The 13,536-nt window shown below is 36.4% G+C and overlaps 1 protein-coding gene across 1 annotated transcript in view; it reads left to right on the forward strand.

Annotated features, from left to right (window-relative positions):
• TMPRSS15 (transmembrane serine protease 15) overlaps nucleotides 1–10,091 on the forward strand; it is a 56,688-nt gene extending 46,597 nt beyond the window's left edge. The window contains exons 22-28 of the mRNA XM_027886023.1: nucleotides 1,001–1,096; nucleotides 4,071–4,120; nucleotides 4,540–4,714; nucleotides 6,565–6,746; nucleotides 6,980–7,075; nucleotides 7,993–8,132; nucleotides 9,900–10,091. Of these exons, the coding sequence (XP_027741824.1) occupies nucleotides 1,001–1,096; nucleotides 4,071–4,120; nucleotides 4,540–4,714; nucleotides 6,565–6,746; nucleotides 6,980–7,075; nucleotides 7,993–8,132; nucleotides 9,900–10,055 (895 nt within the window). The 3' untranslated portion in view covers nucleotides 10,056–10,091. The remainder of the gene's footprint in view (nucleotides 1–1,000; nucleotides 1,097–4,070; nucleotides 4,121–4,539; nucleotides 4,715–6,564; nucleotides 6,747–6,979; nucleotides 7,076–7,992; nucleotides 8,133–9,899) is intronic.
• The last annotated feature ends 3,445 nt before the right edge of the window (nucleotides 10,092–13,536 follow it).

Raw genomic sequence — 13,536 nt, forward strand, 5'->3', positions numbered from 1 at the left:
AGTGGTTCTCCTCTTGCTCCTGAGATATGTATGGCTAAAGGGTCAGATGGGACTAGGCTGTCATCCCCCCAGAAATTATACAGTCTAGCCACAGTTGTCTTTTTTCTCCATATTTCCTCAAGGGAAAGCAAATATGACTCATGAGTTCCAAGCTGGTCATATGCAGTATCACAAGGTATATGATGCAGAATGGGCTACAAAGTAAATCTGGATATGGTTTAGAAACATCAAAACAATTTCTCTTACCAATAATACACAGAATTTTTGGTGTTCAAAAAGCCATTGCTGCAAAAAAAAACAAGTAGGCTGAGGAACAGAATAATTGGTGACCTTTAAACTGATTAGATGATCTTTAAATGTCCCTTCCAACCCAAATTATTCTGTGCTTCTATGAATACAACCCACTTCAGAGGAACTATCATGATCAATAGCAGACACAACACCCTTGATGTATTCCACAGTTATTTTGATATCAACAGATCTACGAGGTAAAACATAACTTTTACAGAAAGTAGCATTTATTCCATTACATTCTTCAGGATATAAAATACAGTTTCAGTTCTTTTCTAAAGAGTATTGTATTAGTGTAATTACACTCCTCCCAAAAAGCAAGACTGTGATTCTCCAAGGTTCAGCTGTTACTGCTCTGCTTTGCACACTAGGTTTTAGCTCCATATATTTAAGAATTGGTATTGCAAACCCCTCACTGCGGCACAGAAAAGCAAAAAAATTATAATTACTGCTGTTGAAACAATTAATTTCTGTCTCTTTCAATATTACTGTAGCATTAGAAATTGTGGAGTAAGATGTAAGAGTGGAAGTTGGTTAGTCACATTTTAATCCACATGAGTTTCAAGCCTCAAGAATCTCCTGATAAATAGTCATTATTTCAGGGGAAAAAAAAATGCTGTTTATTCCACCAGCATAATCATTTCCCAAATATTACTTTACTAGTGGAACAGGGTAAATATCTAAAAACATATGCATCTTTTTCTTCCAGGAATGCAAATAGATCATCAACTGTATTATTCACTGGAAATGGCCCATTTGTCAACATCACCGAAGGAGTGAACCACAGCCTAATATTTACCAAAAGGTGGGTGGAGTGAGTTTTTTTCCTCATACAAATGATAATTTGAATGGTGGTGATCATTTTTACACTTATTTTTAGCTCAAATTTATCTGAGAGGTAACAAGATTCTGTACACCATCTGGACTATAAACACATCTAGGTTTTATTCTCTGTCTGCTGATGAGTTCTGGGTAACATTGGGCAACTCTTCCCTTTCCATTCTTCTCCATCTATTGTAAATTAAAAGGGAAAAAGATGCTCATTACATTTTTAGTTAGCATTCAGTAAAATCTTAAGTGAAGTCTTTAACCATTTACTGTGGAAACAAGTAATACTGTTGTTTTAGCAAAACATTTCTTATCTAGAAATCTCTAAATTATAAATATATAATATAGTAGAATTTAGATGGAGTGATATTCACCCATAATTATAATCCATCATCAATTTTAAAAAAATACATATAATGACTTCAGTTGCTTTCTGCTTTATAAGAGGGTTTACTACACACATTTTTCTGGAATCTTACCAAAAGCACTGAGGCAGAAAATTACTGTCTAATTGCTAAAATACTGAAATTGTGTTGAGGATGGCAAGAGCTGATGTTCTTTTAGTTTTTCTTTATAAACATACCACATAGTAACAAAGCAGGAGAGAATTATTATTTTTCTATGCTCTATTTTGTCTTAAGGGAAAAAAAAATTAAAACATACATTTTATGTCTTAATTATACTCCCAAACATTTATTTATTATTCTCACTGGTGGTGCAAGTATCTTAAACTAATGGAATATCATTGCAAGCTATTTTTCTTTTTTTCTTGAATGGATGTCTAAACCAGAATTGCCACAAGACATCTTGAAGAGCAGTAATGATTTAAAGATTTCTTCTCTTAATATCAATTAAACACTAAAAAGTGATTAATGCAGGAGGAAATGGAATAAATTCATTTATCTTAGTTGTATTTCTGTTGCAGAAATAGGTGTCTCCTACCATGTTTCACATGGACAGCTGATAGGAATCATTTTAAAGGGTGACACTATTACAGATTGACGCACTATTTTTGTACATATAATAAATGATAGAAAGATCACACAGATTTGATAATTCAAACAACTGAATTAATTAACTGGTAATCCAATTATAAAATGTGTTTCTCACATTGCCTTTGGTCTTTACTCAAGTGCATCCACAACTGAAACAAAGGAGGGCACATATAATAGGGCTTGAAAGCTGCAGTGACAGAAGCAGCAGAAGTGTTCTCTGATGCCCTTAGGTAATGTGATTTTTGGCAGGATAGCTTTGTGACAGCGCAGAACCCTGCTTGGTAGATATATGTGAGCAGATTCCACAGGGATAATTGCTTTTGCCAGCTCTGAGTGAGGTTCATACTCACAGAAATCCTAACTACTCCAGATTTCTGCCTGGCGCGCCGTTTCGTAGCTGACACTCGGGGAGGCACACGAGTTGGGTGTTCAGCACACCCAATGCTTCTGCTGCCCTTTGGCATCTCCTGTGCTGACCAAGAGGCAGCAGAGGACTGTTGGGCTGAATTGCAGGCAAGGAAGATCTTTCCCTGCTGGGAGGCAGCTTCAGCAAGAAGAAAAAGCAGAGGTCCGTGAAGTCATTTCTAAGTAAAGCAACCTGTAGGTACTGGTGAGGGGACAAAGCCGCTTGGTACATGTAACTGTACCCTGCTTTACTGTAAAATTATAGGGACAAATCTGACATGTTGGGCATTAGTTTGGCTAGTTTATTAATCTACCTATAAGAAAGCGTAGGATCAGATAAATAAAGGAGTTAATATACAGCCCAACTGATTACTCTTTTAAAGCCTATGAAGGGAGCTTGGTCAAGAGTATCTAGTTGCTATGAAGTTTATGCAGAAGATGGTCTTCGTTTCATGTGGGTTTGTGCATTTCTGGTTGTCCTCCTTGATGTTTGACTCATTAGAAAGGGACACCCTTATGGAGTCAATACAGATTTTAATACAAATTACAGAACTTGGTTTCCACTTTTTAAATTACAGCTTTAAAAGATGGTGATGGGAGACTGTTCAGAGGTGAAGGGATATCTTGTTCTTATCCCTTTGTAGTAAAGGTTTAATTAAGCAGGTGCTGGGTGGTTACAGTTTCCACTTTCCTCCTTGTACCACTGTGCCACTGGGAAAATGTCATGTCAGGCACTATTATTTCCCTCACAAGAGACATCAGATTTTACAGCAAACATAGTGAGGGATATTTCACAACGTATCATGTTTACAGTAAGCTTCCCTTTTCCTATTTAAAAATGATGTGGAAATGCACACTGTAAATGAACCACTGGCAGACTTTTTTTTTCTCTGTTCTTCTGTGTGTATCAGATAGATAGAAATTGCTAGCACAGACACTGCCCCAAGTGTTTCGGATTCATTACAAGCTATGAACACAATCTTAAAACCGCTGGGTGTCAGAAATGCTTGAGTAGTTTTGATCTGTGTTCTTGTGCTCCTCAGACTCTGGCTTTATATCTCTGCTAAATAATTTCTAACCTTGCAGATGCAGCTATGTATTTTACAGTGCATTATTATCTTACCAAAATGATACAGTGGTATCAAACTATCCTCTTAAATTCTTTGGTCACACTGATCTCTAGTGGTAAGGTATTGAAAATATCTCAAAAGGTTGGAAAAAAAAAATGCCATAGGCAATTTCAATTTTATTGGGAGTCTGTCATAGACAGATGACTCATTTCCCTAAAACACAAGGATGTCTACACTTATTTCCATAACATAAACCAATTAAGTGTTCATTGGAGGGGAATATGTAAATTTAATCTTATATATTGCACAGTGTGTATTTATAACTAAAAATAATTTAAACATGTGGGATACTGATAAACTGATAAAAAATGTACATATATATATGATTATATACATTTATATGTGTATGTTTATATATTTGGCAGTCATTTAGAGTTGTCTGTTGTGCAGATACTGTGATTTAATTGCACTTTCCTTCTAGAGAACACTGTTTGAACAACCTGGTGGTTCATCTGCAATGTATCATTCAATGTAAGTACACAGACTCCAGGAATATTTCACAGGGAGATCAAATTGTTCAGACCATAAAACCTAATGTTTATAGCTTGAATGGAAAGGTTAGAGATTGGACTATAAAAGCTATACTCATAATGATATAAACACAAGAAAATTTACAGTCTTCACTTGTTTTCACTGTTAAGTATACACTAGAGATGGATCCATACCGAAAACATATAAAAAATCCAGAAGGTCTAAAGAAGGAACATATCTAAATCCAGGCTATAAAGTTGCATCTTGATTTCATCTATAAAACAACAAACTTTTTCTGCTATTTTTGAACAGCAGTTCAGATTCTACAAAGCCTATTTTTTTCCAAAGATATTGACTAGTGTAATAAAATGTACTATATCCCCTTAATCTGTATTTTTTGTTGTTTTTCTTTATTTTAGCTTGTGGAAAACACCTGGTAACTCCGAACAACGCCACAAGGATTGTAGGTGGCAGTGATGCCAGAAGAGAGGCTTGGCCTTGGATAGTTTCCCTCCATTTTAATTTACTACCTGTCTGTGGAGCTTCCCTTGTCAGTGACGAGTGGTTGGTGACAGCAGCACATTGTGTGTACGGGTAAGGTTCACTGCACTCAGAACTAACACATTCTGACACCCCCCAACTGAACTGCCCAAACGGTGGATATTCACCACTAAAGCTGGCTTGAAGTGTGACCTGAGAGATTTATCAGACCTGTGCAGATCAGAACACGCTTCCAAAGGATCCTACTGAAATCCCTGGGAAGCAGCACTTTTTAGAGTGTTTCCATATATTTGTTTTAGAATAAATTAGAAAATTTACTTTAGAACAAATTTACTTTGGAATAAATTCGCAAGTGCCTCTTTCTCCCTGCTGACTCCAGGGCATCTTTTCAATTAGCTGGAGTGGCCATATGACATCCATGCCCCCTCGTTTGTATTTTAAAGACAGTGGAACACTTGTTCAATGTGCAAGTTCACTAAGGAGGTAGCAGATTATGAATAAATTGTGACACTGATATAAAAAATTAACAACTAGCTCACTGTTTAATGACGGTGTTTTGAATCACTTGTGGGCTCAGCTAAAAGCTCCTTTACTTTCTGGTAAATCCTCAGTCCTTACTTTAATGCAGAGAATCATGGAACTAAGCAGCATTTTCTGAACAGTAATGAATTACACTTTAATTATATGGTATCGATACTGAGCATTGGTACTTAATCCGTAATTAATGTGGGCCTCCATTAATTAGTTGAATCCCTGCCAGTGGTATAAAGGATGACATCATACCCCATGAAGGTAAACCCAGGGTTGCCTGTTCATACTGTCTATTATTATAGGTTGATCAAGATTTACAGTGCATCACTGGAATGAATCTTGATTAGGCAATATTGGATAACCTCTAGATGGTCTTACTTGCACCATTCAAATAAGTGATACATATACAAATATTTTCAATATTTAAATATTGAAAATTACACTACAGTTTGCATTATAAATAGCTAAATAGTAAGGCAGTGGAGACTGTGCCAAAATATTAATGTTGCCTCATTACATGGCAGGAGCTCCATGACACGCAAAGACTCCGAAATGAGAAGGATCAAATCCTCTTAGTTTCCACACAATAAACCCACAACTGCCTTAATACTTCCTTTTCACTTGAATCACCCTTTTATTTTCACTTAAATTTAATTTTATCATCTTGACTTTGCTGGAATTTTCCTAAATCGGATCTTGCCATTTCACACCTTAATTCTGAACATTTACTTAAACACTTCTAGTTTAGAACAAAATAAGCCCTTGATGTCAAAGCAAAAGATAGATCAGCAGAAACCAATTCAGTACAACAATCAGGCTGAAACTATAAACTGGTTGATTTTAAAAAAGCAAATAATTAAGTTCTCTGGCAAATACAGCCTCAAAGCAGCATGTGTAGCTCAGGGAAAAAGAATGCAGATTATTGTTTTGTTTTAGCATATCTTTTTTGATTTAGATTTTTAAAAAAAAAAAGAGAACAATTTTCTGAGTCTATGAGCTGCAGCATTTCCAATGACATCTTAGATCTATTGTTCTTCAGATATTCCATTACAGTTTTCTAACTGGGACCAATCTTAATTGCCTGGTGGGCAGTCAGCAGGATCCTTCATAGTGTTTAAGAAACCACAGTAATTTAGTTAATGTATTTTCCTCCCCTGCGCCACTGTCTGATTAATTCATTATAAATAATGCATTATAAGCTTACCATAAAAAAATCAACAACATATATCTGCAGCGTGGATGCTGAAGATAGTATTACCATCACAAAATTGTAAGCACATCTATTTATTTTGACAAAATGTGCAAATGCTGTGAATTACCACGAGGTTACACGTCAGCATTTTATCTAACACATATTTTTCAAAATTTCCATTAATTGTTCGTTAATTGTGAGTACTTCTTGCACCTTCTAGGAGGCAACTAAAACCATCTCGATGGCAAGCAGTCCTCGGCCTCTATTCTCAATCAGATCTGACTCAACCTTCAACAGCAGTTCGAAACATCGATCGAATAATTATGAATCCTCATTACATGAAGCAAACAAAAGACAGTGATATTGCTCTAATGCACCTACAGCACAAAGTGCAATACACAGGTGAGCTGTTATTTTCCCATGAAGCAGATTGCACACACTGTTGTGCAAAACTGTGCTAAGTGTGAGGGTGGTGGGGTGGCTGTACATTCTTTACATCCTGGAGTCAGCCCAGTGCTTCCTGAGTATCTTGCCCATAAAGTGGGTTCAAATTAATGCACATTTTCTTGTGTGACTTCATAAAAACCTGAACACAGGGAAGAGGCTGAAATTCATTGCTTGTTTCTCATTCACAGATTACATACAACCTATCTGCTTACCAGAAAAAAACCAACAGTTTTTACCAGGAATTAACTGCTCCATTGCTGGCTGGGGGAACATTGACAATGAAGGTGAGTCATCTGCTTGGAAAATTATGACAGGCATGCAGCTGTGAGGGAAAGGTTGCTTCTGACTCCACAGCAGTTGCTATGGTCAAAAAGTTTAAAGAGGTACTCCTCCATAAGAAAATTTGTGAACTATGCCACACCACCATTCCTTCTCTAAAGCAAAGTGACAGTGTTAACATATTTATTAGAAAAAAACACATACGTATCTAAGATCATTAAACTATGAAGTAACCTTATTACATCCCCTTAGAAGTTATGATGACTATTTTCTCAGCATGAAATAAGTACATCTTCTTTTCAGATATTGGGTGGGGGAGGGGGAAGATTAGTCTTTCTGACAATGTGAAAATTATTTTCCCCAGCAGTCAAGCAAGCTGACTGCAGTGTGAAATGTATGTGCTGTTTGTATGTCAAATTCTCCAGATTTGGAGTCTCTGTGAAATAATAAACATGCTATTTCACTTCTGCAGTTGCTTGAACGCATCACCTTCTACATTTCAGGATAAAATTTCATTTAAAATTTTGGGTAGGAATTAATAAAATAATCTTTTATAAAACCTGGAAATATTGAATCAAAGTTGCATAATAAATGATGAGGAAAAAACTCCACAATCCAAGCTCCCAAGCCCTTAGTTATCCCTTAGATCTCCCCACAGTGAGTTCATACTCATTGCTTTTAGTAATCTTAATTATAACCAAATTCAGTCCCATTACACAAATGAAAGGATTCAGTCAATGAGCACCTTTTAATCAGTGACTGTGTTCCAGGGGCATGAGCCTGAATGGTACAGCAGTGAACTAGGGATTCCTGCTGCTCAGGAGCGTGCCCAGCATGCTGGAAAAGGAACAAAACCATCAGTGTTCTGAGCAGGATGTACATATTTATTGCTGCAGGTAAAAATAATTTGTATTTTCATCAGGTCCCACTTCGGATGTGTTGAAAGAAGCGGAAGTCCCCCTCATTTCGAATGAGAAATGCCAACAACGGATGCCAGAATACAGTATTACTGAGAATATGCTCTGTGCAGGATATGACATGGGAGGAATAGATTCCTGTCAGGTAAATACAAATAACTCCCTTCCCCTGCTAGCATATACCACATCTAATCACTGGATAAAATGCTCCCTGATCCTCCAGTCAATAAAGCCAGGACAATCACTGTCCATGAATGTAACTTCTACTCACAGTATTCCACCCATTTAATACTTTGTCAGGATACAAGTTGAAAAAACAAAAATCTTTTTTATGTCATCTTGGCGTAAACCTGGAGTGAGTTAAGGCTGGAAATTTTCTGTACTTAGCTTTGAATAATTACTGCTGAGTAATCCTGTGAAGGAGAGAGGGACGTGCTTAGAGAAAAGCAGAGAACAGAGAAATAAATGCCAAGTAGGTTGAAGTCTAAGGAATGCTTCATGAAGGGAAAGGGAGAAAACAGTGCTGCTTTTCCCCAGAATCTGTAGACTTTGGAGACCTTTTGTCAATGGATGCCACAGCATTTCAGAGAGGTTGCCTTTCTGCATTGGTCTCCTATGTTGCTTCCTAGGGAGTTTAGTTTTTAATCCATTCCAGCTCTGCTTATAAACACACTGCTTCTCTTTGAGGATGTACTCAGAACTGCCTGTCACATAATTCTTCTTGCAGCAATATAGAGTCTCTGGCATGGAGACTGGCTGGTTCTCCTCAAGCCCCATAAGGAGCACGCTCACGTAATTGCTCTTGCCTGGCTCTCCCAGTCTAAGCCTTCACCAGATGCAGTGACTTTGGCTAGTTTAGTCCAGAAGGAAGAGTGTGTGCAACCATAATGCCCCTTCCTTCTGTGGCCTTTCTCTTTCCTTTTTGCTTTCTGAACCTCATACTGGAGAAAAAAAAAAAAATCAAAAATCCAGTGCAGCACCACAGGCTGATACAGAGTACAAGTGACCAGCGCTGTGATCATGACCATTCAGCCATGAGCAAAGATGAACAAGTGAGTCCTGTGAGCACTTCCCCCTTTAGGCTGCTGTCACAGCCTTTTAACATTCTGGGATGCCCTTGAGTTATGGGCAGAAGTATTTTAATGGCCAACTCCTTGCAGAACTGTCCAGTAAAGATCTATTCACAGGGCCACGAGAAGAACCAATTAATACTGGTTCAACTAACTCAATAAACAATGAAAAAATAGTCATTGTTTTCTTTCTCATCAAAACAAGACGCTCGTGTCTGACTCATCCCCCAGTCAGGCTGTGGGATGAATTAAATTCCATCTCTATTGCAATGCTACATCTGCTAAACTATTGAGAAGGAGGTATGAGAAAAGGACACCTTCTCTTTTGGAAATCTTGTCACCTTCTTCTCTAAATTTGAAACTGAAGTAACTCTGGGGTGACTGAAAATAGAGCTGCGTTTTGGCTGAATATATTCAACAACAAAAAAATTTTACACATTTACCCAGACTTTGAGAAAGACAAAGGGCTGAACGTAAATGTAATAAGCAAAAAGAAAATCACTTGAAACCCAGTCCTGGACTGAAAGACTGGAAAGAGTTGAAGATCACATAATTTTTAAAAAAAAAGAGAAAGAAAAAAAAAAAAAAAAAAAAAAAAAAAAAAAAAAAAAAAAAAAAAAAAAAAAAAAAAAAAAAAAAAAGAAAGAAAGAAAGAAGGGAATAAAGAAAGGAAATTGATCAAGAATTTTTTTCACACGGAAATATTCATATTGATCTCACTTCTTGGTGGCCAAGTCATACAGGGACACATCTATGATTAAAGCATCAAAACAAAACATCATAAGCAGGCTCTTCTTCAGAGAGGAACAGTTCCCTTTTAACTTATGAATTTCTTATTGCAGGGAGATTCAGGTGGTCCACTGACTTTTGAAGATAGGGACAAGTGGTTTTTGGTTGGTGTAACATCATTTGGCTACAAATGTGCACTTCCCGAACGACCAGGAGTGTATGTTCGAGTCACCAAGTTTGTCGATTGGATCAAAAATATCATCTATTAGCTTGGGGTTTTTTTAATTATAAAGATATAATTTAAATGTTGAAAGTAAGCCATTGCATAATCCTGGCATTTCAACCTCTTAGAAAAACTAAATAAATATTTAAATTTTGAGCAGGAAAATATTAGTAACTGAGAACTCCATTTCCAATTGAGAGCAATATTTCAAAATATATGTTGAGGTTTTGTTAATAAATAGTTTTATCATTTTACTTTTTTTTCATATGAGGCTGTGGGGAAACAGTGTCTTTGAACACCAATGCATTAAATGCACAATAGAGGGCATGAGCAGTAAAAAAAAAAAAAAAAAAAAAAAAAACACCTCACCTGTTTTTATGTTTTTATACTGTGTTTGTCAGTGTGTAATTTGATATTAATCCATAGTCGACTCTTTCCCAGTGATCTGCTTGCATATCAAAATGAAAGTGTAGTTATCTGTTTAAACTAGGCTCATGGGAGTCCCTCTGCTTTGTCTATTACAAAAAGGTCTGGAATGAGGTTTATGGATTGGGCATAAAGGCTGATCATGTGTCGTGCAGCTTTCTAATGAATAAACGGAATGTTAGCTGAAAGTTTTCTCTTGTGTGATTCATTTGGAATTAACAGAGTTAAATAAAGATTAAATATAGTTTTTAGTTTTCTTTCTAGGTAAGTATTTTGGCAGTTGTTCAAGCAATTATTGCTGTGTGCCTGTGCACACCCTAGCACAGACTCACAATACTGCAACTTCCTCTCATAAAAAGTTACAGTTTTTTTTAAAGCATCTTACAAAAATGAGCACCAGCTCTTCCTGGTGAATAAAAAGTAATAGAGTTCCTGCTTTTTCTGTTACTTTTTAATACATATTTTGTGCTTGGTATAAAAACTATCAGGATATCCCATTACACCATTCTAAAGGGAAAGAATATGAAGAACAAAAAAAAAAAAAAAGGGGGAGGGTGTATCTTCTTGAGGTCTTTTACAAATAGGTTTCTATTAAAATAAGTTGAAATGCCTTGTATGGTTTTTGTAAGAAGTTCACAGATTTGTTGCTTACCGTGCTAAATGCAGATATGAAGTGCTAAAAATACAAGTCTCATTTGCAAACACAGGTTGGTGGTCATTGATAAAAAAAAGCATCAAGTCCCAAACTGCTTTCAGGTCTTCATAAGCATTAGAGAATTATGTCCAGACAAAAATATGTACGGTTATCAAAACATCTGTGACCACAAGGAACGCACACAAATATAAGTAAGCCACCAGAGAGAAGGTATAAAGGTGTGTTTGTTAGACACATTCCCTCATATAAAACACACAGGTTTTAACATTAAAAGGTTAAATTCTATCTTTCATAGTGGACCACTTCTTCTCCTGTTACTCTCCTTCATTTGAAAACAGCCACTGAAAATAAAGTCCATTCTGCTACCCCTAGAAGTTGACTTGGATGAAGCAATTACATTAAAATGCTTAATTAAAATGTGACGTGATTTCTGCATTATTTACCATGCACTACTACTGTAGATTTTGTTTCAGTCTTGTTTGTTAACAAAATACAAAAGACAGCTCAAAGCAGATCCAGTCACTAGAAAAACATGCTTCCCATAAATAAAGGAATATACTTTTATTTGTGTATATTCTTTTGCTTCACAAAATGCAAAGCATATATGGATATTGAGGTATACATTAATAAACCACCCCATCAGATTATAATATTTCCTGTTATAAATTCTGTCATAGAAACATAGATGCAATATACATTATTATAGTTTTTAAAAAGCCATTTAATTTCAACTAATTTATGTCTCTATAAAAGTTAGTCAGTCCCATTCAAGCCTTCAATCAGCATGCATGGCTTCAGCTGCCTGTGGAGAAATCAAGCAATACTATGTTAAAACTCTTGGGTGGCATGGATTATCTGCAATTGAGTCACAGTTCCAAGAAGCTTTGAAACAGGGGGTGGATATGGTGATATGACAATTATTTTGTCCCAATAACCAATAGTTCTTACCTCTTATAGCTACTCCGATTTTATGTATAAAAGCACTGCATGCCACTTTCTCCTCCCTTCGCACAGAGTGTGAGTGGTCCATGCTGATGACTGCCCAGAAATTACTTTCACTCCTTAAGAAACACACCTGAAGGTATTTGCATTATCCTAGTTGCTGCACAGAAATCACTTCTGCTGTATTAACTATAATACCAATTACTACACCTTAACATGTCCTTTGGATGCAAGAAACATGAAGAAATAGTTAATCCTTAGACTGAGTTAAAGGGAGTTAATCATTCAATACCAGACAAATAACTAAGTTCCTTTACTGCAACTGTTCCCAAGAAAGAGGTCTCTCTTGCCCTCAGCTGAATTGGGCAATAATTATGTCAGGAGAAAAACAATTCCAGTCTTTCTGATCATGCAGGATCAAAGTATTTTCTCACTACAAAAGAAACTAAAGTTGGGGATTGAACAAAGAAAGAAGCTGTGACTGATTGGAAAAACTGCAGAATATTTTCAGTAGGAATAACATGAACTACAGGAGAAGGCTTCTTTGAAGAGGAAGAAAAACACAGCATAACAGCAACTTTAAGAGGCTTCCTAAAGTGCTTCACCAGCTAACTGCACAATAAATATTAGTGGCATTGAACTCTCAAATATTTTTTTCTTTACTCAGAAAAATCGACACATATTTGTCTCTGAACTCGTGTGTTTAATACCAGCCAGAACAGTGTAGGCAACACAACAGTCTTGCTTTGGTCAGTCTCTCCCCATCCAGTGGTAGTTTGGAATCTGTATTAAAGCCAACAAGGTTGAACTCATGCTCTTGAACTCCTGCTGGAACTGCAGTAAAACCCCTTAACTTTCTGCTTCAGCACTAGACTGTCACCAACAAATCAGCCAGAGTGCTACTGCAACCACCCCAGGGCTGCTCCTAATGACTGGGAATACCATTCTTAAGGCACGGAAAGCTCTTAAGGATCCTGAGAGGATGGACATTAATGATGTTAATCATAACTCTAAAAGCAGACTGTAAATGCACCACAGTTAACTCTAAATCTGCCCATCAATTAACATAATTAATGCTTTCATAAATAATAGTCTGAGTAACTTTGGGATCAATCTATTAGTGCCACTTCCAAGAAATGCCATTTGTCTTCTCTTTGTTCCAACATTACATTATTCCTAACAAAGTATTAGCTATATTTAAATTATCTTTAATGTCTTTTTTTTACATAAACTTACTGAAACAGTAATTTATATCTTGCCCCCTCTGAATTTTTTTCCATTATAAAAATTAAAAAAATTTACTTGAATAACAACTAATAGCTGCCTTCAAAGGAAACCTCATTAATGAGGTATCACTTGCCAAGTTACTTGTGTTGAGCTTGGGGCAATATGTCAAAAAGTTATGGTCATTCCCTGGCCAAATGAATTCATTTCATGACAACAAATTGATGAATCTGAATTTTGCCACATCATGTTGATGTCACAACATGGTGGCTATCTCTGT

The sequence above is a fragment of the Empidonax traillii genome, unplaced genomic scaffold (assembly GCF_003031625.1).
Source record: "Empidonax traillii isolate 1590-97213 ecotype Southwest subspecies unplaced genomic scaffold, ASM303162v1 scaffold176:size2985712, whole genome shotgun sequence".
Taxonomy (NCBI): domain Eukaryota; kingdom Metazoa; phylum Chordata; class Aves; order Passeriformes; family Tyrannidae; genus Empidonax; species Empidonax traillii.